This window comes from Micropterus salmoides, unplaced genomic scaffold (genome assembly GCF_014851395.1).
Source record: "Micropterus salmoides isolate LMB-PRFRI ecotype aquatic unplaced genomic scaffold, ASM1485139v1 Ms_hic_scaffold_20, whole genome shotgun sequence".
In the NCBI taxonomy this organism is placed as follows: domain Eukaryota; kingdom Metazoa; phylum Chordata; class Actinopteri; order Centrarchiformes; family Centrarchidae; genus Micropterus; species Micropterus salmoides.
Genome location: NW_024041151.1, coordinates 21,156,821 through 21,183,587, shown reverse-complemented (window position 1 = coordinate 21,183,587; position 26,767 = coordinate 21,156,821). Strand labels below are relative to the sequence as shown.

General features: G+C 39.9%; 1 protein-coding gene across 2 annotated transcripts; it reads left to right on the top strand.

Annotated features, from left to right (window-relative positions):
* Window positions 1-26: 26 nt before the first annotated feature.
* Window positions 27-26,655, top strand: LOC119914641 (beta-amyrin 28-monooxygenase-like). 2 transcript variants are annotated; one of them, XM_038734069.1, is made up of 12 exons: window positions 27-420; window positions 5,281-5,358; window positions 5,555-5,639; window positions 6,086-6,121; window positions 6,545-6,684; window positions 7,009-7,132; window positions 7,582-7,726; window positions 8,101-8,205; window positions 11,152-11,279; window positions 17,452-17,530; window positions 22,531-22,618; window positions 25,449-25,568. In XM_038734069.1, exons 1-11 carry the CDS (start codon window positions 231-233, stop codon window positions 22,594-22,596), a joined length of 1,176 nt encoding a protein of 391 aa, XP_038589997.1. In that variant the 5' UTR covers window positions 27-230; the 3' UTR covers window positions 22,597-22,618; window positions 25,449-25,568. The 2 variants fall into 2 exon arrangements, with proteins under 2 accessions (XP_038589997.1, XP_038589996.1); XM_038734068.1 differs by lacking the exon at window positions 17,452-17,530 and having other exon boundaries at window positions 31-420; window positions 25,449-26,655.
* Window positions 26,656-26,767: the final 112 nt, after the last annotated feature.

Genomic DNA, 26,767 nt, shown 5'->3' with positions numbered 1-26,767 from the left:
TCAGAGAAAACAGTGCCAACTATGAGACAGCAGTAATTTGACACACAGGTCGCTCCTGCACAGCCACGCCTATTTAAATAATTAACAGGCAATGACAGCAGGGTTTACAGTCTGACGCTGGATCGTATTAAAGTTTAGGGTCACTGTTGTGTGAGCAAAGAGTCGTTAACATCCTGATTGAACCCACCTTCCAACTTAATAAAAAAACTGGGCGAAGCTGCGTCTGCCATATGTCTAAACTACCAGGAAATGCGGGTGTGTCAGTGCTCGGGGACAAGTCGCTGGAGTTTTACCGGGACCCGGTGAGCTTCTGCCGGCAGAGGATCGAGAAACATCGAAGCAGGGTGTTTCAGTGCCGCCTGCTGAACAGACCAACCGCCTTCATCTGCAACGTGCAGGGAGCAAGAGAGCTGCTGTGTGGTATGTTGTGGCGCACGGCTGAACGTATGAGCGTGTGTGTGTGCGCGCGCACGCCACAGGCACAGTTCAGCTCAAAGTACATGTTTTGTTCCCAGCAAAAGAGAGGCCAGTAATATTCTAATTGTGACTTATAGATTTTATAGTCTGCGTGATAGTTAAGGTGATTATTGGTGACTTTTTTAGATGTGATACCTTTTTTGTTTAGTTATACCTGCCACACATATTTATTCTTATAAGGAAGTTGGTGTATGTAGTTTCTAGTGACCTTGTCTCCTTTGCCTAAGGATTATGAGCCAGATTTTGCTCTCAGGCAAAGGAACAAAAGGAAAATCCCCTCTATATGGAGTAAATATTCACCCTGGCATTAGTCTGATCTGTCATGGGAGATACTCCTGACATTGCTGGAGAGGGGTGAGGGAGGACCTTGCTCAGATGAAGTTTTATTTTAGTCTTAAATAAAAAATATTAAAAGATGCATTTGAAGAACTATAGAAAAGCATAAAGTTGCTATAAACACACCTTAAAGAGGTGGTATTATGCTTTTTGGCTTTCCCCCTCTCCTTTATTGATTTATATCTATTTTTTGTGCATGTAATAGGTTTGCAAAGTGAAAAAGCCCAAAGTCCAGCCCAAAGGGAGTTCCCATCTCCCACAGAAAGCACGGCTCAACTGCTTGAAAACAGCTTGTTTGTAGTCCAGCCGTTTCCCTTCCTTCCCTGTGACGTCACAAGGAAAACGCGTCATAAAGCTTGCCAAGCGGCTAGCGGAGTCAAACCAAGCTAGTCTGAGCAGAGGCCCTTTGATTTTAGTTAAGCCCCTTTTCCACTGCACAGTACCAGCTCGACTTGGCTCGACTCGCCTTTGTTTGGTTTTCCATTGTAGAAATGTTGTACCTGTACCTGCTTCCAGGTGCTTTTTTTTGTATCCCCTCACCTCCATCGAGTAGCATGTAGCTGCAGTACTGGAGGCTGCAGTTTCAGGACTGCAATCCTAGGACCGGAACTGCAATACCAGGACCCTTGTTTACTTTGATACTGCCAGCTAGCTGACTGGCTAGCTAGAGCTAGCTAGTGTAACGGAGCGGTTATTAGTTCACCTATACTTTTTATGTGGTTACCAAAATAACAACACAGAGGCTCCGTCGTCTGAATCAAGACGGGACATCTTTATTTTTTCCCTTCGACCCCCGCACATAGTTGCACCGGAACAGCACCACAACTTCCGTTTTTTTCCCACTTCAAAATAAAAGCCTCTACTCAACAAAGTAGCTTACACTAGCTAGTTAGCTATGTTACTCTTTACAGCCCCCCTGAAGCCAATTACCCTTACCACAACCACAAAAGAACTAGGGTCCTAGAACTGCGGTCCCAGGATTGCGGGGGTCCTGAAACTGCAGCCTCCGGTACTGCAGCTTCATACTATTGGCTCCATCTAGGTTCCAAGCCAGCTGAGAGATACTAAAATGTAACGTGAAAACATGACAGACTGCTGATTGGTCAGAGAGAATATTCACTATTCACTGCATCATGTGCACCAGACAGAGGCCAGCAACAGAAAGTTTTATATTTTACAGCTTTTGTATCGAATTTCATCACTAAATCCACTTCTGAGAAGTTTTGAGGTGAGAAATCAGCTGTGTAGATTTAGAATATTGACTGTTTTCCGAGAAGTGATGGCGGAACAAAAATGAGCTTGAATATTTTCGGAGTTGAGGAGCTCCGCTGCCTGTGCCAACCACAGACTGTATATAAAAACTTTAAGGCTTAATATAATTTAAACAGGTGAGTTATAAAAAAAAATTCACCACCCTCACAGTCAAACTTAGCGATATGCACTAAAACCATTTTTTGAACCAGGCTGTAAACATGTTTTATTCTTCTGTAAAGTTGGGCTTTTTAACATGGGGGTCAATGGAGATTGACTCCCTTCTGCAGCCAGCCTCAAGTGGCCACTCGATGAATTGCAGTTTCAGATACTTCCGCATTGGTATCGGAAGTGAGAGCCGGAGGTTGCAGCTTGGTGCCAACCCGCAGGAGGAGCGTGTGAGGCCGGCCAGCCGCCCGCTCACAGAGCCCTCTGCTCCCGCCGTCACACAGACCGCTGCAGCAACAACGGCAGAGGAAAACACAGCTGGAAGGTTTTCATACCGCTTATCTGTCTTTACATTCTGAGGAATGTTGAAACGTTTTAACTTAAAAAAGAGAAAGCTGTGTGGATCGCTGGTTTGTGTGTCGCATTGAACATTACGTCGCGGCAGTTGTGTGTCGCTATGACGACCAGCTACATACTATCTCTGGGTACTGTCTGCAATGGAAAACGGAGCAGGGCCGAGTAGAGTCGAGTCTATCGATTTGCGCTATGGTGGCAATTTTCGGCAAGGCAGGATAAATCGTCAGAACACCGCCAACAGTTCAAAGTTTAGTCCTAAAACACGAAGCAACTCCGACTCTGTTTGAGCCTGGAAATTCACAATCACAACCTGTAAGTATGCTTTATTGGTTTTGAATTATATTTAAAATAAACACGCAGTGTAACTTCACAGACTGTTCAAGTGCGAAGTTGTTGTAAACGTTGGCTAACACAGCTACAGTTGTAGCTATAATGCTAATGTTACACCCGATGTGAAAGCTACTGAGCAAACATTCAAATTGATTCATTCAAAAGATGTAGAACAATGATGTTGTGGATTTGCGAGTAACTTAAACCATCTGCTAGGTTACGGTCGCAGTCTAGTGTTGTGTCGTTCAATGAACGTTTCGTTCATAAGACCTAATCGTGTGTATGACTCGGGAGGAACGGGTTGTCTCAGTGAGTGATTCGTTCCTTTACACGCATGCGTGAAGGATCTTGGACTCTTACGTTCACTCGTCACATGGCAGCTGCATGGGCTCCGTCAGCACAGGAAACAGAATTGATTAGTTGACGACTCTCAACTGTGGGTCTGTTTGAGTCGTTCATTTGTCACGTGACAGCTCCTACTGTGGAGCAGGAATGAACCACTCGCTCAGTCTTTCGTTCATTCTGCAGGCTGAGTTACTGCCAGCGCCAGAGAATGAGAGGCAGGTCGGCTGTCAGGTAACACTGGACTGACATTATATAGCCATTTTGTTAATTATGTGACATTTTATAAAGCATAACGTTATTACAGCGCAGTGATGTTGTGCTAAATTATAGTTTGAACACAGCCGTACCGTAACTTTAGTCCTGCTAGTGTTTAACATTACAGCTAACAGCTGATGAGAGTTGTTCTGGGTCCACTTCAGAGCCCTGACAGGGTTCTGCCGGGAGCTGAATTACCTCAGAGGTCGTCTCCTCTCCAAAACAAACAGACGCGGTCATTAAAACATTAAAGAGGTGGTATTATGCTTTTTGGCTTTTCCCCTCTCCTTTATTGAGTTATATCTCTTTTTTTGCATGTAACAGGTTTGCAAAGTGAAAAAGCCCAAAGTCCAGCCCAAGGGACAGCCACAGCCAAGTAGCAATGTTAGCATTAGCCCTGTGGTTTGTTTACAGCTAACAGCTGATCCAGAGAACACAACATAACTTTTTATTTACCAACAGAGCTGTGCTGTTGTTTCACAGCTCTTGGCTGGTGAACAACCTGCAGTGTTTGAGAGCGATGTGCTCATGTGTGTTTCTCTGTCTGCGGAATCCGGACCTGATGTGGCCCATTCTGCGTCCAGACCTGCCAAACTGCTCCGTTTATATGTGTTTATTTCTTTGTTCCTCTCTCTGTGCTGGAGTTCTTTAAGAACTTGGTGGCTTGATCCAGATTATTATTAAATTGGTTGAATTTTAATAAGAGTGTGTTTATTCATATAGTGTATCAAGCTTATTACTTAAGTATATTTACTGCAAATCTGATATTGATATTTTACTCATGGATAGGGACGATAGGCTACTGTATGAATGAGCACTTTAGAGATAATGATAGTAATTATATACATAAGCCTTTATGTGGCAGGTCTGGTTGTATACTCGGGAAAGATTGTGAAAATGGAAGGATTTAGGCGGAGTAGTGGATTGCATATAGACAACATATTTCTGTGGTTTTTACATGGTTTGAAATATACAGGAATCAAGAGGTGAATTTGTGAAATAAAGCAACCCGCCCTTCTCTGCTTCTGATTGGCTAGTAGTCCTTACCTGGGAACTTCGCATGTGCAACTCCCAACAAAGCTTTTGTACAAGAAAGAATCACTCTGTAGCTCAAGAGCGTAATTATGTTGCTTATTTGAAGAATTTAGATATTTGTGCCAATATTGTACCTGACCTTTAGTACCAAAACCAAACCATTTGTTTTTCAATCCATGTACCATGTATCCCCTTTTTCACTAAATATGCCAAATTCCTCAGTGCATGATATGTTTTATTGTATTTTGGATGAAATTTTCATAATAAAAAAAATAGTGGCATAGTGAATTGAGACATAAAAGAACATTATTCCAAAACAGACAATTAACTAGGCTTTAAAGATGATGAATTTTATATTTCAACCAGATGTCAGGCATGGTGAAATACACCATACCCTAAAGGAGTCTTTGTGTGAACATAAACTGCAATCCATTTAGATATATTATAAATATTTCTAATGTTTATTTCATTTTCATTTTTTGTTTCCCTGGGTCAATTGGATTTGAGAAGAGGATTCATTTGCATTATTGAATCCTGCTATCTTGTTACGCCGTAACTATTACACTTCCACAGAAGCACCCCCAGTATCTGTTCTTCTAGCCTGCTTTGTTTGTAGGACACATAAACCTGCAGGCAGAATTAAACCCCGACATGGATATGTGTGTGAACAGTATGCATATATGTGTGTGTGTGTGTATGTAATAACATTTACGTTGTGTGTTTCAGAGAAGTCTAATTTGTTTCTGAAGGATCCAACTGACCTGATGACCAACATTTATGGGGACACCGTTGTCACCACTAACGGTAAACACATGCATGCACAAAACAAAACAGAAGGCGTGACAAAGATTAGAAAACAATGCTAACACTTTCCAAAAGGCAGCCACTCACAGCAATATAAACCCAACACCTTAGTAATGCAAGATCGTGACTGTAGAAATGTGTTTGAATTCAGCTCTGCAAATATAACCTAAGTGACTTTTGTATTTGTGTGTTTCAGGTGAGGAGGCATGTCTCCTCCGTCTGTCTCTCAGCAGCCTGTTCACAGGAAGTTGTCTGGAATCATCAAGTGATTATATCACCAGGTGGGGAGAGTAATGTTATTAGAATAGTTTTGTTGTCGTGGATACCTTTGACTGAAGTTTGTGTTAATACGTATTTAATGACCTGTAGGGTCACATGGTTCTTCACAGACAGGCTCATTTTTTTACTCTAGTTGTGTATTTAGAGCTTCTTGTTCAATGGATATCTGTGATGGCACAGAAAATGGTGACACAACAGCAAAGCCTTTATTGCTCCAACAGTTGTAATGCGTCCATCCATGTCGAAGGTTTCTTGAGCAAGAGCTGACCCTACAATAATTTTACTGTGTGTAATCTGGGGAGTCAAATGCTGGAATAGCAAGTGAACGCAGATTATGTTATTATAATGTACAGAATGTAGCAAAATGCGCTGCCAGGACGTGTTTTTTGAATGACTTAATTTTGAGACTGAAGCGTGTGTGTGTTTCTCTACCTCTTTCTCTCCACAGTGTATGTGAGCGCTGTCTAAAGGACCTCTCTCTCAGGTAACACTTAATATAAACCTCCAGCACTCACTCAAAGCATGTACATTTATTATTTTGGCTGACATTTTTGTCCAAAGTGATGTACAAAGCAGGATTATAAGTTGTTTCACAAGCTGTAAAACTAAAATATAAAAGACATTTGGAAAAACAATATCAGCAGTGACATAAAAAAATGGTGTGGAGATCATGTTTCACTGTGTGTGTGTGCGCAATGAAGAAAAGTTACAGCAGCCACATGTCACTTACAATAAATACAGTTTCATGATGTGTTTTTTTCCCAGTCCTTTATGGGATTGTTAGCAGCATTTAATTCAAGTCACTTTATATTTACATTAAAGACTAATTGTTTTGGGACAGTAAAGTTAATGTATGCAACTAACAAACATGTGATCCGTGTGTGTGTGTGTGTGTGTGTGTGTATAGTGGCCAGCCAGAGTGTGTATACTCTGCCTTTAAGCGTCTGGGGACAGAATTGGTATTGGGCATTTTTCTGAACGTAAGAGCAGAGGAGCAGCCTGAACTTTACCAGGACATTGTGCAGCTCTGTACACGGCACTGGCATGGTATGAACACACATACACACACAAAACCACAACTTGCTTCCCCTGACCTTCCTAAGCAGCCTTATTTGCTTTCTGTTACTATATAAAGATAAAGATAGATAAACTGCCCCAAAAAGAATCTGTGTAAATGTGTCTTGTACTTAAATGCAGCACTGGTTTTGTAAGACACTTAAGACACTGTTGCAGACATATGTAATGAGCCAGTTTTGTTGTTCTGCAATACAGCACTGCAAAACTTCCACTTTCATTTCAGTTCAATAAACGTTTGTGTGGTTTTGACCATCTTTGCCCATTTTTTGAACAACTCGTTGTTTGACCCCGCAGGTCTGATCTCTGCTCCGGTGAACGTGAAGGTTCCTCTGTGGTCTTCAGGTTTCTCTACCGCTCTGGACGCCAGAGACAAACTGGTGGACATCATCAAAGACAAACTGGAGAATGACACACAGGGGTGAGGCTGCATATGTGTCTGTACCTCTGTCTTTCTCTGTGCCTTTCTCAGTCGTACACACAAACACAGGCAGGCACACAAAAACACACACACAGTTCCTAGCATAGACAGAAGGAACCGCCCAATTGCTTCTGTTCTTTCCCTCTCAGCCTCTTGCATTCTCCTTCTTTCTTTCTAAATTTCAGTATCTTTATCTCTTTTTCTTGCATTGCATGCAGACACACACACACACACACACACTGATGGTAAAATGAAAACTCCATTTTACCATCATTCCCAAACGCACTGCTGGTAGTATTGTAGAATAATGCCATAAATCAGAGGCTAGTAGAGACTGTTGATCTGTTTTCGTTGATTTGTTTATAGTAACCTGCTATTAATTAGTAATGATCTCTAGAACATGACTCTAATTCTTGCTGTCTCCTCTCTCCCTTGTCGGATCTCTTCAGTTTTGTCGGCTCACTTGGTTCCTTGCCGCTTCCCGACTCCAGCTCTGCCTCCCAGCATCTCCTGCTGTTCATCTCAGCTCTGATCCCCAAAGCCCTGGCGTCGCTGCTCACCTCCTTCACACTGGCACTTGGTGGAAACGGACAGGTGATTTCATGATGAGACAAAATGACTGAAAGAAAATTGTCTTCAGTGCACAGAAATTGTGTAAGCAGTAAAATGTACAAATTGTGGTAAGATCCAAGTTTTGCACACAGGCTTTATATCTTTAGATGTTAAGAAAGTACCTTAAAGATAATTCAATTCAATTAATTGTAACATACCACTCAAATCCATCATACTGGTCCAGCTCTTTGCATACTTAGATCAACACTTCAGCATCCTGATAAAAACACTGTGATGGACATTGGTATTGTGTGAAGTGAAAGTTAGGCCTCTGCAATAACCACAACTATATGCCTATTTCTTTATGCTTTAAATAAAATTAACAATCAAAAATCTTTCTCCATGTCCACGAGAAGATGCGCCGGCAAGCGATGGAAGACCCTGATTACCTGCACAGAGTCCTGCTGGAGGTGCAGAGACTTTGGCCTCCTTTCATTGGTGGACGCAGAATAGCTAATCAGGTAGGAGTGTTCACCTGGGGACTGGTTTAGCATCCTGTTGATTTTCATGTAGATCAGAATGAGTATTCAGCATTTCTCATCCAGTGTTCTGAATTTTCTAAAGCCATTATAATTATAAATAGCACTAGTCTCTGGACAAATATAAACTCAAAAAAATGTGAAGATCAGGATTTATTATTTTAAGGGTTTCCAGCAAATGGAAAACACTGAGCTGTTGTGTAGAGACTGAAATGAAATGGGACTCATTTAAGCATTTTATGCTTCACATTTTGGCACATAGTAGATACAGTTGTCCAGAAAATCTTAACAATGAGTGCAAAATGTAAATGCCAATCCCTGAATTATGAACATTATAAGTGACATGAAGAGCAAATTTAAGAGCAAACTAAAGGGAGCATTACTATAACAACTAGCACGTTAGCTGTTTTTTTTTGTTTTTTCTGTATGGAGTAAAATGTTCAGTAAAAAATATGACAAAATATGGGGATTTAGTTCATGCAAATGTTTTCATGTGGATGTTTTAACAAGGCTGTTAATTGGACAAACAGTTATAACTAAGAATGTCAAGGTTTAACTAATCTAGGGTAACTTAATTTCCTCCTGATCAAACCTTGTGAAATAACCCATTTCTGTACACTTGAGCTGAAGGATTTGTAGTGTTGTTTGTATTTATATTCCGGCAGTCTTCAAAATGTGACACAGGGCAGGATTTTATTTTATTTTTTTGCCGTTTTCTGTGTTGCACTCCTTTCCTGTAGATGGCGACATATTACTGTAGATAAAAGGTTCTTCCACTGTACACCTACCATGAGTCACGCAAACACCTTACAGTGCATTATACTAGTTTGGTCAATCAGTTTCAGGCTCATCATTTTGCATCAAGTGTCTCTCAGCTATTGTTGGTAAAAGTCCTGTAACAACCTTTGAGACTTGAAGCACTGAGGACATTTACAGTGTTCCAGGCGAGACAGAAACTACAGTAAAACAAAGACAGATTGTGAGTCCTGTTACATTGATTACCGCGTTAACAGAGGCCTAACTATCAGTATTTGAGCAGCATATACTGTATGTTTTAAATGCATCATGACACATCTAATGAAATATCATTAGACTAATTACAGAGGCATTCAACTCAAAATTCACATTATTTACTGCAGGCCTGATAGATGAACTTATTGCATGTTCATGCAGCCATCACTTCATCTTATCGTTTACTATCTATCTGTGCATGTTAACTATTCTGGTCTATAACCTATACTGTATTGTAAATCTGTGTGCTATACACACAATCATCTTTTATCCTGTAAGCCAACTTTATTTGTTACAACAGCCTTATGCAACAGCCCAATCAGAGGCATTGATTCATTTCTGTGATCGATCGGCTCCGCTCCCCCAGAAGGAAGGGAGCTGGGGTGGGATGTCAGGATTGGCGGTGGGAGTGATGTGTGCTGGTGACACTGTGAAGCCGAGTGGAAAGTCATTTGTCACTTTTTGGAAACGCACCAGCACTCTTCGATTGCTGTTGGCATCAGCGGGACCCGGGTTCATGACGTGTGGGAGAATTTTAGAGAAGAAAGAACTCAATGAATAGATGTGTCTGACACGTGTGTTTTTTTTAAAGCCACAAAGGTCATGAAACAATGAAACAAAATATAGAAAACAAAAACGCAAGATGTATTTGTTATTATTAGAGAAGGAAGGAGAATAAAATTTCTATGCCGACTCAAGTAGGCTAGTAGAATATTTGTGTTGAAAAGTATTTAAGTAGTTAGTAGAAGTACTTACGTCTCATATAATATACTTTTTAAGTTGAATGTTATAATGACTGTAATGAAACGTATCAAAATAATGAAGCCACAGTGATGTTTTAATATTGAATAATTGACAAGGAACAAAACCAGAAAGAGTGACAGTAGATTTTTCCCTTGGCAGTACCTTTTGTAAAACCTCCAACACACTGCTAATGAAAAGAAAAGCTAGAGGGAAGTGCTGCATCTGGGGTTGATGAGATGTTTATGTGTGCAGGTAGGCGTGTAAGAAAGAGAAAATATTAGTATTCACAATCAGGTGGAAAAAGTAGGACCGCCATCCAGGTGGAACTAAGATATGCAATAGTTTTAGCAACTGTGTGTGTCTGAGAGCAAGAGGGAGAGAGAATGAACTCTGTGAGGGCAGCGACATCTCTCAGTGAGAACCGGGAGAAAGAAAGAGATTTTTTAAAGATTTTCCACTCCAGCAGAGAGAAAAATGAGGAAGAGGGGAGAGGAAAGAGAAACAGTGATCATGTTCCGTGGCAGTCCATTAGTGCAGCTACTAATGGATGTAGTGAAAAGATGAATTAAAAGGGTAACAATTGGTTAAGTGGTCTTTTTGCCCCAAGGTGGGTGGCTTTGTGAAAAAACAACTCAGGAAATGTTGTTCAAAATGAAATGTAAATGTAATTTTCATATGAGCCAAACATCAGGGTTAAAGAAGTCTCCCATTCATGTTGGTTCAAAGGGATATTAATAGCATGTTCTCAAAGTTGCGTCATTTCAGTGTTCCCAGTTGGGTGCAATAACACTTCTTACAAAGTCCTGAACAGTTAAACAGTTAAAATACATAGGTGTCATCACAGGTGTCATAGATGTGAATACAAGACCTTTTGTATGATTTTCCAGTTGGGTGTTCATTCCACTCACAAACTGTTGCATATTTCAGTTTAACTTAATTTCATAATATTTTGTAAGCTTTGTTTATTCACTCATCATTTAAACTGAGGCCTTGAGGAAAATTGACTGAAATCACCACAAAACTGATCAACTACCGCTTTCTTGACAATCCAGAAAGGGAGAAAGAAATGTGAATGTCAGATAATTTAAATAACATGTAATAATGTGATGTAATGTCCGTGTGTGTGTGTGTGTGTGTGTGTGTGTGTGTGTGTGTGTGTTTGTGTGTGTATAGGACTCCACTCTCGCAGGGTTTAATGTCCCAAAGGATTATGGCGTGATCTATATCAGCCACTCTGTACACCGTGACCCAGAGGTGTTCCAGCAGCCGGACCGCTTCCTCCCGGAAAGATGGAGCGGAAGGTGAGGATTTTTTCTTCATTGAGTATAGACCTCGTTTCAGAAATACACTTCAGTGTCCTATGTGGTTCCTACTTATAGCAAAAGGGCTTCAGAGTTGATTTATTATTATTTATTTAAGAAGAAAATTATGAATCACAACATACACAAGTTGTAATCTAGTGAGGGTTACTACAAAGCAAAGACAAGAAGAGCAAAACATATGAAACGGAAGAAAAACTTTGGGAGACATTCAAAAGAATGGAGAAACCTAGGTGTGTGTGTATTCGTGCAGTGGCACCATCCCACACATGTGAATGCTTAACATATAAACACCATTTCTAACAGCCAATGAATTCTCCAACCCGGTCCAGATCAAGTCATCTCAGATCATTTTATCATAACTAGTTAACTGGGTGCTGGCCAGCCATCATTTTCTTCTCCTTTTTATAGCAGTCTGAAATTGTTGACATTGATGTTTTCTGGATGGCTGCCAGAATAATGTTAGCTAACCATAGCTGTTAAAGTTCAGTGCATCGTGATGAAAGGCATTGAAATGTAGACATTCCATGATAAAATCAATTAATTTCACTGTAATCTCCACTTTCAGTAGATTCACTTGAGAAGGTGAAGTAAATAATTGCAATTTTGAATCCAAATTTGTTGAACTTTAACACATAAATTTGCACCATCTTGACACTGCTGACCTTTTAGGGAACGGGCAGTCCTAAATAGAAGAAGCTATCGTAGCTGTACCATCCTGAGATCAAAATGTCAGGGGGGCAGTAAACGTCCTAGCACAGAGAATTAAAGAAAGAAGCCCTGAGGGCTATGTGACAGACTAGCAATAGCATTTTCGTGGCTTGCTAACATGTTAGCTTGTCAGCCATGCTACAGTAGTCCCTACGGAACCGAGCCTCTAGCATCACCTGTTTCACAAAGATGTGTGGATGCACTTTCTCTTTGAGTTAATCTATTTAAAGGTCTATTAGTCTGATGTTTTTGTCATTCATTGAGTCACAGAAAGTCAAAGACTGCAGAAATTTCAAATCATAAAAGGTAACTTCAGATTTTGGTTTCAGACCTTTAGAATAAGCATTTGCTGTCAGCTTCTTTCTAGAGCTGCCATTTTGCAAAGATTATAAACAGTCACAAAAGGAGAAAAAAATATCAGCGAATAGGCAGAGAAATGAATTTCAGCACCTACAGAAGCAGAAAATAGAGCAGAAAGAAAGTCAAGAAATTACAATTTTTGAGTAAGTCATTTAACTCTACTACAAAAATTGACGCTTCACATACACATGTAACCCACAGAACTGGAAACTGAAACTGGGACATTTTTGTGCAGCACTGTTCACACACTAACTGTGGTATCACACACTGACACACACACACGCATACACGCATACACACACACAAACACACTGACCATTAGAAGTAGTAAGAGAGAGGAAGCTTTCAGTGGCCTGACACATAAAGGGTCGAGGGAATGCGTCACGATAAGCCATTTAATATTTTCTACCAATAGCCTGTCGCCAAAGTCATCATGCCTTTCTTTCTCTTTTTTTTTTCTGTTTTACATTTAGCAATTTTGGCTACATTGGTGTGGAAACATTTGAATAAGTGGTACTTAAAAGGAGGTTTGAAATGCAGTTTTCACCACAGGAAAAGGTGACAGGAACAGAGTCTAGACCTCACTGATCAGTACATCTGATGGACAAATCTGTGGAAGGAGTATTAAGACAAAAACAAGTTAGTAAATATGAAAATAAATACATGTACAGCATTACTGCCTTGCGGTGGACATTATAGCCCTGCGATGGACTGGCGACCTGTTCAGGGTATACTCTGCCTCTCGCCCTAAGCCAGCTTGGATCCAGCCACCCACAATCCTGCATGGGTAAGCAAGTATAGAAGATGACCTAATCAAAAAAACCCAATGATCTAAAATAGTGCAGTAGGCTACTTAAATTGAAACTTTGTTTTGCCGGCCTGAATAATCATTATTACTTTCACGAAGAAGAAACTTTAATCTTGTAACAGCTAAAAAAGTAGCTCTACAGCTAAGAGTGCTAACCGCAGTCATACCACAGCCACAGAAAGGAAGCTACTTGTTTCTAAATAGACTTGCAGGTGTCAAAATATACATCAATAGCAACGGTACTTCTGCTTTGTGCTAAGATACCAAGAGCTTCACACCTAGCCTACTGTAGTTGTAAAAAGTGTCTATTAAGTGGAGATATAGGGTATTCTTTTAAATGTAAAACAGGTTGCACTGCTGTAACCTGAATTAAAAATGAACCACATGCCCGCTTTCTCAGTCCCTTGGGTTAAGCGCTATTCTGCTTCAACACCGCAGCTTACGAAATTGAGTCCACTAACCAAAAAACGACCAGCTCCCAACACAACACAGGCTTCAACACAAACTCCACTTAAGGATAAAAAACAGCAATAAAACTTTATGTGCTGAAGCCCGTCACGACAAACAAGAACAGCATCGGAAAGGCTTGTAGTGATGGGAAAAGTCAGACTTTTGACAGACTTGAGTCACCAAGTTCTCAAACACAGAAGGCTGCCTGGTTTGCTCTAATTGACAAAGTATAATGCACAAATTCACCTCTTGATCTTTCTCCATCATTGCTTTATAAAGCCCCATGGAGCCACAACCAAATTCATTCATTCATCCATGGAAAAACTACAGAAATATGTTGTCAATATTCAATTAAGCCACTATTCCGGTTAAATCCATTCATTTCCTCTTTCCTGAGTATACAAGCAGACCAGCAGACCAGCCATATATATATATATATGTATATAATTATAATTACTATCTTTATATCTTTAAAGTGCTCATTCATACAGCAGCCTAATGTCCTTATCTATGAATAAAATCTTGCAGGGAATATGTTGAAGTAATAAGCTTGACACACTAGATGAATAAAACACCTCTTATTAAAATTTAACAAATTTAATAATAATCTCAAACACTGCAGGTTGTTCACCAGTCAGGATCTGTGAAACAACAGCACGGCTCTGTTGGTAAATAAAAAGTAAAAGTTGTGTTGCGTTCTCTGGTGGACCAGATCAGCTGTGAACAAACCACAGGGCTAACGCTAACGTTGCTATTTGGCTGTGTTTTGAAGAGGTGGTATTATGCTCATTTTCAGGTTCAAAATCTTAATTAGGCGTTGTACCAGAACAGGTTTACATGGTTTAATTTTCAAAAAACACCATATTTTTCTCATACTGCACATTGCTGCAGCTCCTCTTTTCACCCTGTGTGTTGTACGCTCCGCTCTTGAGCTACAGAGTGATGCATCTTACTTGTACAAAATCTTTGTTGGGAGTTGCACATGTGCAGTTCCCAGGTAAGGACTACTAGCCAATCAGAAGCAGAGAAGGGCGGGTCGTAAGAAACAAGGTAGTGTGATCCAAATCAAAGCCGCTTCAGACTGCGAGCGTAACCTAGCAAATGGTTTAAGTTACTCACAAGTCCACAACATCATTGTTCCACATCTTACCATAAACCACTACAAAAATCACCATATTTCAACTAAATTTTACATAAAAATTGGCTAAACAATTTGAATGTTTGCTCAGTAGCTTTCACATCGGGTGTAACATTAGCATTATAGCTACAACTGTAGCTGTGTTAGCCAACGTTTACAACAACTCCGCACTTGAACAGTCTGTGAAGTTACATTGTGTACAAATCTGTGTACAAAAACTGTTAAACTTTCTGTTGCTGGCCTCTGTCTGGCGCACGCAATGATGATGCAGTGAATAGTGAATATTCTCTCTGACCAATCAGCAGTCTGTCGTGTTTTCATGTTATATTTTAGTATCCATCAGCTCGCTATTCGCGAAAAAAAGTACCTGGAAGCAAGTCCAGGTACAACATTTCAGTAGAACTCTGTCAGGGCTCTGAAGTGGAGCGGACCCAGAATAACTCTCATCAGCTGTTAGCTGTAAACATTAGCAGGACTAAAGTTACAGTACAGCTGTGTTAAAACTATTGCACAACATCACACTGCGCTGTAATAATGTTACGCTTTGTTAAATGTCACAACATTATCAAAATAAATATATAATGTCAGTCCAGTGAGTGTTACCTGACAACCGACTTGCCTCTCATTCTCTGGCGCTAGCAGTACCTCAGCCTGCCGAGTGAAGACAGACTCCGAGGAGGACCCATGTGAGCACTGAACGATTAATTAATTCCTGCTCCACAGTAGCCGAGCTGTCACCTGAAAAATTAACGACTCAAACCCAGAGACCCACAGTACTGTTTCCTGTGCTGACGAAGCCCATGCTGCTGCCGTGACGAGTGAATGTTAAGAGTCCAAGACTATTCACGCATGCGTGAAAATGAACGAATTACTCACTGAGACAACCCGTTCCTCCTGAGTCACATACAAGATTAGGTCAAATGAACGAAACGTTCTTTGAACGACACAATACTAAAGGCTTGATTTGGCTCTCGTCCTTTTGGACAGGTAAGCTAAAGTTACTGCAAAGCATGTGAAATTGGCTCAAGTTAGATTACAACACCACATGGAAGACCCATACAGTATGCTAAGATACAGTAATTTTACTTTATGTGGCCTAACTTTTATACTAAAGTGTGGCAACAATATAATTTATAGTATTCAATTTAGCTCACGAACCTTATTCGTTATCATTCAATTAGGGCTGTACATAGCAATTATTTTACAATTATTTTTTCGATTAGTCGATTAATCAAACGACTAATTTTGTGTATTCTAAAGAAAATAAAGTTGCCTAATACTAAATTAACATACCAATTAATTATCCAAAATAAATATCAAAAACATGTCTAATCAATAATATTTTATTCAATCATCCTGATGAAGCACATTAGAATAATGACAATAGCAGCAAATCTTAAAATGAATCCAATTAGCTTGTCACTGATATGTTGTGATAATAACAGACATTGATTAGGCTACTTTACTATGGATTTATTTCAATATTGAGTAATGCAGTATGATAATCAAATTTTTTCTGCATCAGTGTGGGGCAAAGAAAACAACTGAAACGATTCACAGACTGTACTGTTATTGTTGTCTGTAATGTTGAATTCAGCTTTTCTCTCGCTCATACGTGGCCGTTAAATAAACAGAAAATATGAAACGTCAAACGTTAGATTACACACGATGTAACGTTACATTACCATGACAGTCGCGGGGCAGAAATTACCTTTAACATGAGGCCGATAAAGAAATACTTAGAAAATACATTTTAACAGACTACGTGTCCTCGTGCTGATAATGTGCCGTGCTTGTGTGGAGACAGAACAACAGTAAACAGGATTTGCGGCGCTGCCGTCAGTGCTCAGGGATACTTTTGCTTCAAGTGTTCGTGCTGCTTCACGTATTCGTGGACGGCAGCTGTGCTGCAGTGAAGCTATTTCCAATTCACAGAGCTCACGGAACAGCACGTTGTTGAGAGTCTGTCTAAAATACTCCCAAACTTTAGACGGTCGAAGGCGTGGTCTTGTAGCTGAAAACTTTCCTGCTAACACCGGATGCAGCAATGCTTCAGCGCACGTAATGCAAGACGATGTATTTAGGTAATCAATTACATTGACGAATCGCCCCAGCGCTACACAGCTGATTTCACCTCAAAATTATTAAAAAGCTGTGGGCTAAATGCAATTAATGTAGTGTTGCAACGAGCTTGGATTAGTTCAACAACAAGCTGAAAAAAATATTGCTGTAACATTGCAGTGGGAGTTTACCTTAGCTTCCAGCATGTTTTGTGAAGCTGTCTCTGTTGAGTCTGTCTGTGTCGGAATCTACAAATAGCCCCTTTAATTTACTGGATGGTCCCTTTAAAAATGGATGATGACTGAACACAGTTTCTCGGTATGCTTGTGGTCAGTGGCCATGGTAGAAGTGCAACAATGCATGATAAGATGTCGTCACATACAAAAATAACGACATCCTGTGCTAAATCGTGAATGATTGCTTACATTAAGCACACCCTTTTGCCAAGGGTGTTTTGTTTCTCTAAATAAATAAATAAAAATGAACATTGTCTGGGTTCGCACCGGTTAGCACCGCACATAAATACATACATACCCCTATATTGTCACCATAGCAACTGATGCAGATAGATTAACAACTCCTGAGCACACAAATCTGACCTGATCACTTTCATATATACTGTTCAGCACAGAGAGACGGAAACCCCCCCAGCTGAAGACGAGCTGTGGTTGCTGGTGTCCCTCACTCTCTCGGTCACCTGCTCTGGTATGGCTCCTTCACTTCTCTGTCAACTGTCGCTTTTCTATTCATCCACTCCCCCCCATTCACCTGTTTTTTCTCATTCATGCTTGTTCATTCAGGCGACAGAGCGGCTATGAATGTATGTATGTAGGTAGCTGCTGCCATGGAAACTGCTCACCTGACACCATCTTTACCAATAGGGATTCCCTTTGTGTGTGTGCAGGATGGGAGAGAGAAATACCCTGTGGAGTGGGATGAGATACAGAAAAATGAGTCAGAGAAGATCCTATCTTGCTTTTTTTTCGTGTGTGTGTGGCTCTGTGACTTCTCTGAAATGAAATGTCCTGTGTTAGAGTGGGACATCCCTTTATCGGTTAAATATAACCACCATGATAAAACCCGTTGTAGTGGAAGAGACTGTGAAGATAAATAAAAAATACAGACACGCATGACTGCACATGTTTAACAGCATCAGTTTAAGCAATTTCACAGAAAGGTTTACCTCCGTTTCTGTCCATTATTTTGCTACTGCAAACATGATCAGAAAGCAGTCCATTCATCTGTGAATGAATGGACAGGTCGCTGCTGCCATGGCAACTGGCCACCTCACACCCGTTTTTACCAATGGGGATTCCCTGTGTGCTTTTTATGTGTGTGTGTGTCAGCATGGGATGGGGTTAAGGAATGAGTCAGAGGAGATTTTCCATGAGAAAGTATGACGTAAAATCTTGCAAATGTGTTATAAAAATATAGAAAGAAAGAAAATAAAAAAGTATAAAATGTGACATCCAGAAGTATTATGAGCGTTCTGAGCCTTACAGGATAAGCCTGGTAATCTTATCCTGTAACAACAAATCCCATTAGACTTAAACCAACTAACTAGTCAGTTTCCCCCAGGGTGAATAGATTAGCTATCGTTCTGTTGTGTGTTTGCTGTAGCTTCTCTTCCAGCCCTCTATTTATCTTCTGGTCTGTTTCTCTTTTCTCCTACCTGCTTCTTTCTCTGCTGCTTTCTCCATCTGTCAGTCTTCCTGGAGACTGTTTGCCTGTCTGCCTTGATAGTTGCCTGGCTCCTTTCCATGCCACCTGGCTGTTTAATTTAATGACTGCAGTCCTGTTACATAACAAGCCCACCAACAATAACTACAGTTGAACCACATCATCCGTTTGTGTGTGTTTCTGTGAGATAGTTCCGTATATTGTCCGCTGTGTGTGTCCCAGTACATATTGTATCGTCAGCCTATGTGTTTCTGTGCTTTTCCAGGTGGAAGCAAATAGCTGGCGAGTTAACATCCTATCAGCCAAACACCCACACAGGCTCGGCCATAGATAAATGAATCGGAAACCCCACCAAACACAGATAAAAATTCGAGCTACTGTAGCGGGTTGTGTTAGGTTTAGATAAATCTGAGAATGGGGAGTTTCCTTCTTGTCTGCAAAAAATACTGCCATACGTCTGTCTGTGTATTTAGATTCAAGATTCAATACTTGATTGCCTCAGTGTGCTCGACATGACGTCCAATCATAGCATAATAGATAAATTAGAATAAAATCACATCACACATAACAAATAACCCCACACCATGGGCCATTGCAAGCATCCATAGTTGTAGGGTCTAGTACAAATAACAAGTACAAAATACAGTGACAGTGCAAAGTTAGTTATTAAGTCCGTTATTAATGGGCAAATGTAGGTTTTAGTATTATTCCGTGCTTGTTCACTTCATTCAAACTATAGTTTTGATAGTATTGAATGTTTTGGTAACACTTTATACTTTTACAAGTCAGTTATTCCCTATAATTTCCTGCTAGTTTCCTGGAAATGCCAGTGAACTCAACCAGGCCTTCAATTCCTTTCCCACAAAATTCTTGCTCAGCAAAGATGGGGAATTGTTTATTTAAACCAGGATGAATATTACTTGTGTAAAAGTAGGCTATCAAATAACGTATCAATTAGGAATCATCCATCTGATTATGCTCCCAGAGACAGTGCAACCTCATGCCCAGAGAGAAAGAGAGAGAGAAAGCCTCCTATCAAAGTACTGAAATCCTACCTTAGAAAAGATGAAAGCCGAAGGTTACCGCAGTTATTTCAGCTTGGATACAATTTTATGAAAAAAAGATTTGATTCTTTTGATCGATGGTTCCTTACGGTCTGAAGGAATATAAATATTCAAAGAATGGACACTTTTCTCATGTCTATCATACTGGTAAATCTGAATGAATTTACTTTGGTAGAGAATCTAACCGGTCAAATGATGAACATTAAAGAGGTGGTATTATGCTTTTTGGCTTTGGAGTTAGACACCTTTTTTGTGCATGTAATAGGTTTGCAAAGTGAAAAAACCCAAAGTCCAGCCCAAAGGGAGTTCCCATCTCCCACAGAAAACTGAACTGCCTGAAAACAGCTCGTTTGTAGTCCAGCCTTTTCTTCTGCTTTGCTGTGACGTCACAGCAAAATGCACGTCATAATGCTCACCTAGCAACTAGTCCGACACGCCCTCAAAAACACTGGTGGAAAAACACACTGAGCTGCAGCACACAGTGACAAGACGTCCACCTGCTGCCTCTCCTCTCCCTTCCAAACACTAGCTACCCTCCAGGCAGTCGATGGACTTAAAGTTGTTACTGTGATGTAGAGACAGAGCTCAGTTACAACTTTATGGATGAAAGATGTATCTTTAGTTACAGATTAATAACTTACCACTCTGAAACTCTGCTGGCAAGGGGAACATATACAGCTTAACCGAAGCGCATGTGCAACTCCCAACAAAGATCTTGTAGAGATGCATCACTCCATAGCTAAAACAAAACATTCAACACACAGGGTAAAAAGAGGAGCTGCAGCAATGTGCAGTATGACAAAGATATGTTGTTTTTTGAAAATGAAACCATGTAAACTTATTCTGGTACAACCCCTAAATAAGACTTTGAACCTGAAAATTAGCATAATATGACCTCTTTAATATTTGACAAAGAAACTTTGTTAAAAACTGATCCGATATCTAATAGAGACCTGCGTGAATTTGTCAAAATATTGGAATTGAATTGGAAGTGTACCACCCAATTGCTCTGTATTTTAAATATAAAATTTGCACTACATGGAGTTAACCTCTTTTTCCATTGTTCACAGAAATATGGAAATATCTATGATCTAAGAGTTGTGACTTCTGCCAATCGACTTACAACAACAGCTGCGTTCATCTCATCCACACTTGTCGCCATTTTTCTTTTGCTGTTTTTCATGAATGTAGTTAGGTGATTGGCTCCCATTCTTAATCCCTCCCACTAAGCTCTGTTTGGTCAACTGTTTCCCAAATTGAGTGTAAAAGTCATCAATGGGCAAAAGATCAGACCAAGTGTTCAAAACAACTTGACTGGAAGCTGTGCCGCTGAGTGACACCTGACACAAAAATCCATTGATGTTTTAGATCACTGAAACATTTTCTGGAATTGAACTCCTAAAACTCCACATTCAGCAAGTTATCCATTGGAATATGAAGATATAAGGATATACACCAACATTTCACACTGCTACTATTACACTTTACAGTAGAACAAATTATTATACTGTGCAATAGATTATACTTCTCTGATATACTTTCCATCTATTCAGCATATTTTATATAGCCTTGTGCTGGAATACTTCCTCTCTCTGTGTGTCTCAGTATTATGGGTCTGTAGTGTATGCTACACATCTTACTGTTTCAGGATGTCCCTAATAGTACATTAAACCATTAGAGAGATGCTGCAAAGAACACTAATATTCTCCCTTCTCTCTCTGCCTCTAACTCTCTTTCACACACACTGCACCCAGACTTTGCACACCACTAATGGTTCCTGTTTGCCTTTAATCAGAGCTCAGGTTTCAGAAAGACAGGATGCATTAGTGGTGAGAAGGGAGAGATGGCCTGCATTACCAGGCTGTTGACAAACCTGCCTGGTGGAAACGACCAGCATCACTTTATTTTAAGTAGATGAATTTCAGGAGATTTATACTTTTTGAGGTAACACAAAAGTTCCAAAATACAAGTATATAACATATAAAGATACAAGTAGTGTATACTTATAAATGATCAAAAAGAACGATATAAACATGCACAATAAACACATCACAAATATTTTAATTTGTATTTTCCATAATCTATCATTCCCCACTGCTGGGTTGAGCACTAGCTTGGCGAATTGTTAAAAACAAGCTCAAGCGAAAGCTGTGTGTATGTACTCCAGCTGATTAGCTTATCATTCTTTCTAAACTGATGTTCCACATCTGAATTTAGCGTGTTATCATGCTAACATTTGCTAATTATCAGTAAACACATTGTACAGCTGAGACTGATTGGAATGTCACTACCTTTGCTGGCATTTGGTAATAAACTAAAGTATCAGACAAATTGGAATTTTGACATGATGGTGGCGCTACATGAAAAGTCAGGGGATCACCAAGGTTATTACAGTTCATCCTCTGGAAACAATGTCTGTTCAAAGTTTAATAAAAATGTTCAATCCATCTGACAGTTGAGATATTTCTGGATTGACTACATTGGTAGAAGTCTACAAGTCAGTAGAAGATGCAAGTAAATCAATGAAGAAATGAGCAGGCAAACAGACCCAGACAATATTGCACTATATTCCAGATTTGATAACATCTGCATTAATTCGTAAATAACAAGTTTTACTTATATGATCAGTGACCACTGGCCATTCGACTATTATTATTGGTTGAGAGACCATCATGTCAGCATCATCTGATCATCATATGATGGCATCTGATGATCATCTTATGGATAACAGTGCCTTCTCTGACAGTTTTGTTTGACTCACAAAACAGAAGCATAAGGTGGTTGTTATTCTGTTGAGGGGCCGATTATGAAAGGAATTCCAATCCAGTCTTGTTAAACAGTTCCAGATTGAAGATGTCTGATTTGTAGAAAATAATTTTTTGAAGGTTTTGTGTTCCTCTGACTCTTGAAATTTTGCCAAAACATTGATTTTCTGCATCTCTGATGTTTTTGTATGTGCAGGAATGCAGGCCAGGAGCACTTCCTATGTTCCTTCGGCAGCGGGCCCAGAAGCTGTATTGGAGTTAAACTTACCGATGTCTTCCTTAAGGTGACTCCATTTCTTTGCTCATAACACTGCCATGCATAAACACACTCAAGTGAAAATTTGTGCACACACTTTCTCATTAGAACCATTTCTCAGTCTGTATAATTGTCTTCTTTTTAAGCAAAGGAAACCGAAGGTTATCTTTTTCACTGACTTTCTGTTGCATTCAGTTAGTGTTCTGTACCACAGAAACAGACACAAAGAAGATGCTGAAATGTTGAAATACTTGTAGTTTAGAAGCCTCAGCTCTGCATTTTTCATTTACTGGACTGAGTGAAAGGTCAATGGAAAATTTACTTCCATTGTGTTAATTATCAGAGCAACAGAGCTGATGTAAAAAAAAAAAAATTCAAAATTTCTATTTTTATTTTATTCAACATTTTTGGGGAAGCGTTACTATACAGTGGATGTGCTGTCATGGACATGTAGCCCCACAAATGTAGTTAGCTAATAAAATGCTACTTGGCCTTTGATGTAACGCTTTGTTATGTTACTGCAGTAAGCTTGTTTGCCAGGCATGATAACGTTAGCAGCTTATATTAGAGCAGGTAAACATGATGTTTAATTGATTCTTATGTATTAAGTGTAAAGCTTCCTTGGGTCCATTAAAAGGGTTCGGGTTACCCTAAAATTTTCGCCTTGCACTACTTGCGTGAATACGGACGCTGGAGTGTTTTTTGAGCATTTTGCAACCTTCAAACATTCGGGAGTACTGTGGAAAGGCAGCTATTGCTAGTGCCAATTTGGTTGATAGTTAACTACAACCATTAGCTGGAATCAAGTAACAGATACATATTTTCAGAACTTAGCATGACGTACTATGGTTTCGCTCACTTTTCTCCAAGCCTTCTCCTTTTTTGATCTGTCTCTGTAGAATAAAGAGGTCCTCTTTCCATGACAACATTCATTGCCAGGTCAAATGCTTATCGTTGCCGTTTCTTAATGAGCACAGCAAGAAAGACCTGATGATAGAGCAGAGGAAGGGAAGCAGATTGCATCAGTCAGCCAATGAGAGGCTTATCTCAGCAGTTCACATCCGTTGAGTCAGACTGTTAACTAACACACTTACAGTACGTTATTTAACCTATGATAGTAGATTACAGTCACTAGGACAGACTATGTTTTTCTTCTCAGATGATTAAAGAGCAAAGACATCAACACATGCATAAAACACAATATGGATGGGGGTGTTACTGCAAGCTATCCCTATTCCTAAAAATGGACAATGGATAATCATCATACAGGTTATACTGTAGATATGCGAGAAAGATCTGGTGGAGTTGATTTGCAGGTTGACAGTTTTAACACTGTACTGTCCGTCAAGGGGAATTGTATGGGCAGCTAAAAGAAAAGATTGGGTTTATTACAATTATAATTTACATTTAATATATATTTTTTACATATGATATAAATAATTTTTTATTAAATAAACTTTTTTAATATAATATATACAAGTTCATTTTGTATTTTATTTGAATTAATGTTTTCTTACATTGAATAAAAGTGATTTTAATTGCATTTTTAATTTTTTAATTTCATCAAGTTTAATCTGATTTTACATAGTTCCTTTTCACACTCCTATGAATATTTTATTTCACATTCACTGATGCAGGTCTGTCACCTGTCAACTAATCACTGTAGACTAAGTTATTTCAGAAACATGACATCATCCATAGCAATGGGGTCAACCCACTCCTTCTTTTAGCTTAGACGTCCTCCCAGTCCCTCAGTAAAGTTGTTCTCAGCAGCACTGACCTAACACTGCTGAGTGATAATGTACAACAAATACACACACTATCCTTCACTTTAAGGTTCATTTTGCACTAATGATGCACACATCGAACCTAATCTCTCACTGTAACCTGCCGTGTCATGGCTAATATACCAAAACATTTGGCTAGTTACATTGTGCCTGATTGGTTCTCAGCAGACTGACCACTTGCACATACCACACACACACACAGAAGGGCGTGACCAGAGTAAAAAGTAGCCTGCAGGGATCTAGGTCAGAGATGTGACTCATCGCCTCCTCGCTTCATCCTTCCCCTTTCCTCCTTCCTGCCACCCCCATCCTCATCATCCTTCCTCCGTTCCCTCACTTCTTTCCTCCCTTTTTCATTCCCCGTTCATTCATCCTGCTCCTCCCCCTCTATCAGGTAATTCTTCATTCATAAAGTGGAGGGAGGTGGTGGATGTGGATTGGTCTGCTCTGTGGCTGACTAACAGCCAATAGCGACTGCTGGCTATGATATCACCAGATGTGGATCTCTGAGTGCACTTAGTATGTAGAATAAAATAGAAGAGAATATTTAGGTTTTTCCTGTCTTGTGGCAGCATAGTGTAACATTGACACAAAACAGACTGCAGATGGAAGGAGTAGTGACATTCTTATTGAGCGTTGATAGGTGTTCAGTTGAGCACAGATATAAAGAAAGTGTTAATGATTTGAGTCATTTCTGCCGCCAACAAGAGTCCTGTGGACCTAATGTTCCGTTTCAACTTGGCTGCTAGAAGGTGTTGCGTTGCATTGCTATTTTCAAGCCTGGAAAACAACATACAAACAGGCGTAAATTGGTATGGAGGCTGTAGCTTAACAAGTTGGATACTTATTCAGCGTTGGTGGAGGCTCTCGCTCCGCCAAGTGCCTTTTAGTTTAACATTTTGTTTTTGCACTGCTGTAAAAAAGATAAATAAATAAAATTGCCACTTACACCCCCACTGCTTTTAACTCTAAATATCATCTGTTGGGTAGGTTTCCATTTATGTCAATACAGCAAAGACACCCAGTTGCAACACTTTCAGATTTCACATTTTTCTTGTGTTTTGCTGCCAGGAAGCATGCATGTACCTGTTAAAGCACTACGACTGGTGTTTGGACCCTCCATCGCAGGACCTCGGGTACAAATGGCTGCCTGTGTCTCGCCCTGCCAACCCCCCCACCATCTCCTTCACCCTACTAGATCAGACCAGATGTGACAGGAGCCACACCAGCTAGGGATGCACAGTATGTTTAGTAATGTACGTGCCGGAATTGGAGAAAAAACAACAACATACAAGTGCTAAAATCTGTATTTAGAGGCCCCAAAGGCCTGTCTGGAATGCACAAAAAATTAAATGAGAAAAATATGTGAACACACACAGAGGGAAGCCAGCAAACTGTGAGGCTTTCCCCTGCTGCGTATAATACAGTAATCATCCTGGGGAAAGCCGAGGAGTGTGATGGTTTCATTCTGTGTTCCTCAGCCAGATATTCTGTAGCTTTGCTTGATGAATCTGCAACGGAAGGCAAAATAAATTACTCATAATTATTCTTCCATTGTTGAATTTGACACTAGACTAGACAGACATTTTTTGACAGTTTTTTAATGAGTCATCTATCTGCAGTTTAAAAAGATTCACCATGAAACTGTCTGGATCACCGAGCCTGTTTTATACATCAGACATTGCTTCCTTTGTTCCTCCGTTGTGAACAGATATTGAAAATACCTCCAAAACTGCAGCTTTGATATAGGTAGAAATTGCATTTTATTTTCCCACACTGCAGTATCAATATTTAAACCAAATGAATCCAAGGGAACACACACACACACACACACACACACACACACACACACACACACACACACACACACAGAGAGAGGTAAGCCCTCAGATACCATCACTAACTGCAAACCTGTCTACCCTCCCCCTTCCAATACCTAGCAACCACCACTGCTTAGCAACAGTTCGTCATACCGACACTGTCTTACTTCCTTTTAGTATGCAAGACACACACACACACACACACACACACACACACTAACGTGGTTATTTTTGAAAGCAGTTGGCAGTGATGCGCACACAATCTGAATCTCATGTAAATGAAGCCTGAAGGCGTTTCAGAGCACACGCCTACATTTTAAATAACCGTAACACCTGAATCAAAAACCAAACTAGGCTCATTCTGTGTCTGTTACATTGATAAAAATTTGTCGTAACTTCTTATTTGTAAATATTCAAGTGTCGCTATGTATTATATTATAAAATGTTTATGGTTGCAATTGTCTTTCATTGTTAATTAAGTGTTGGCTTTTAATGTCTTATGATCTGACAGATAAGACTGTGTCTGGCTTCATCTCGACTATCACGCTACATTGTTATTTTGTGAGCCTG

Coding starts and splice junctions, on each gene's coding strand:
- LOC119914641 (XM_038734068.1), top strand. CDS start 231: ATGTCTAAACTACCAGGAAATGCGGGTGTGTCAGTGCTCGGGGACAAG. Junction 5,640..6,085: donor TCAAGTGATTATATCACCAG/GTGGGGAGAGTA, acceptor TTCTCTCCACAG/TGTATGTGAGCGCTGTCTAA. Junction 22,619..25,448: donor TTACCGATGTCTTCCTTAAG/GTGACTCCATTT, acceptor TTTTGCTGCCAG/GAAGCATGCATGTACCTGTT.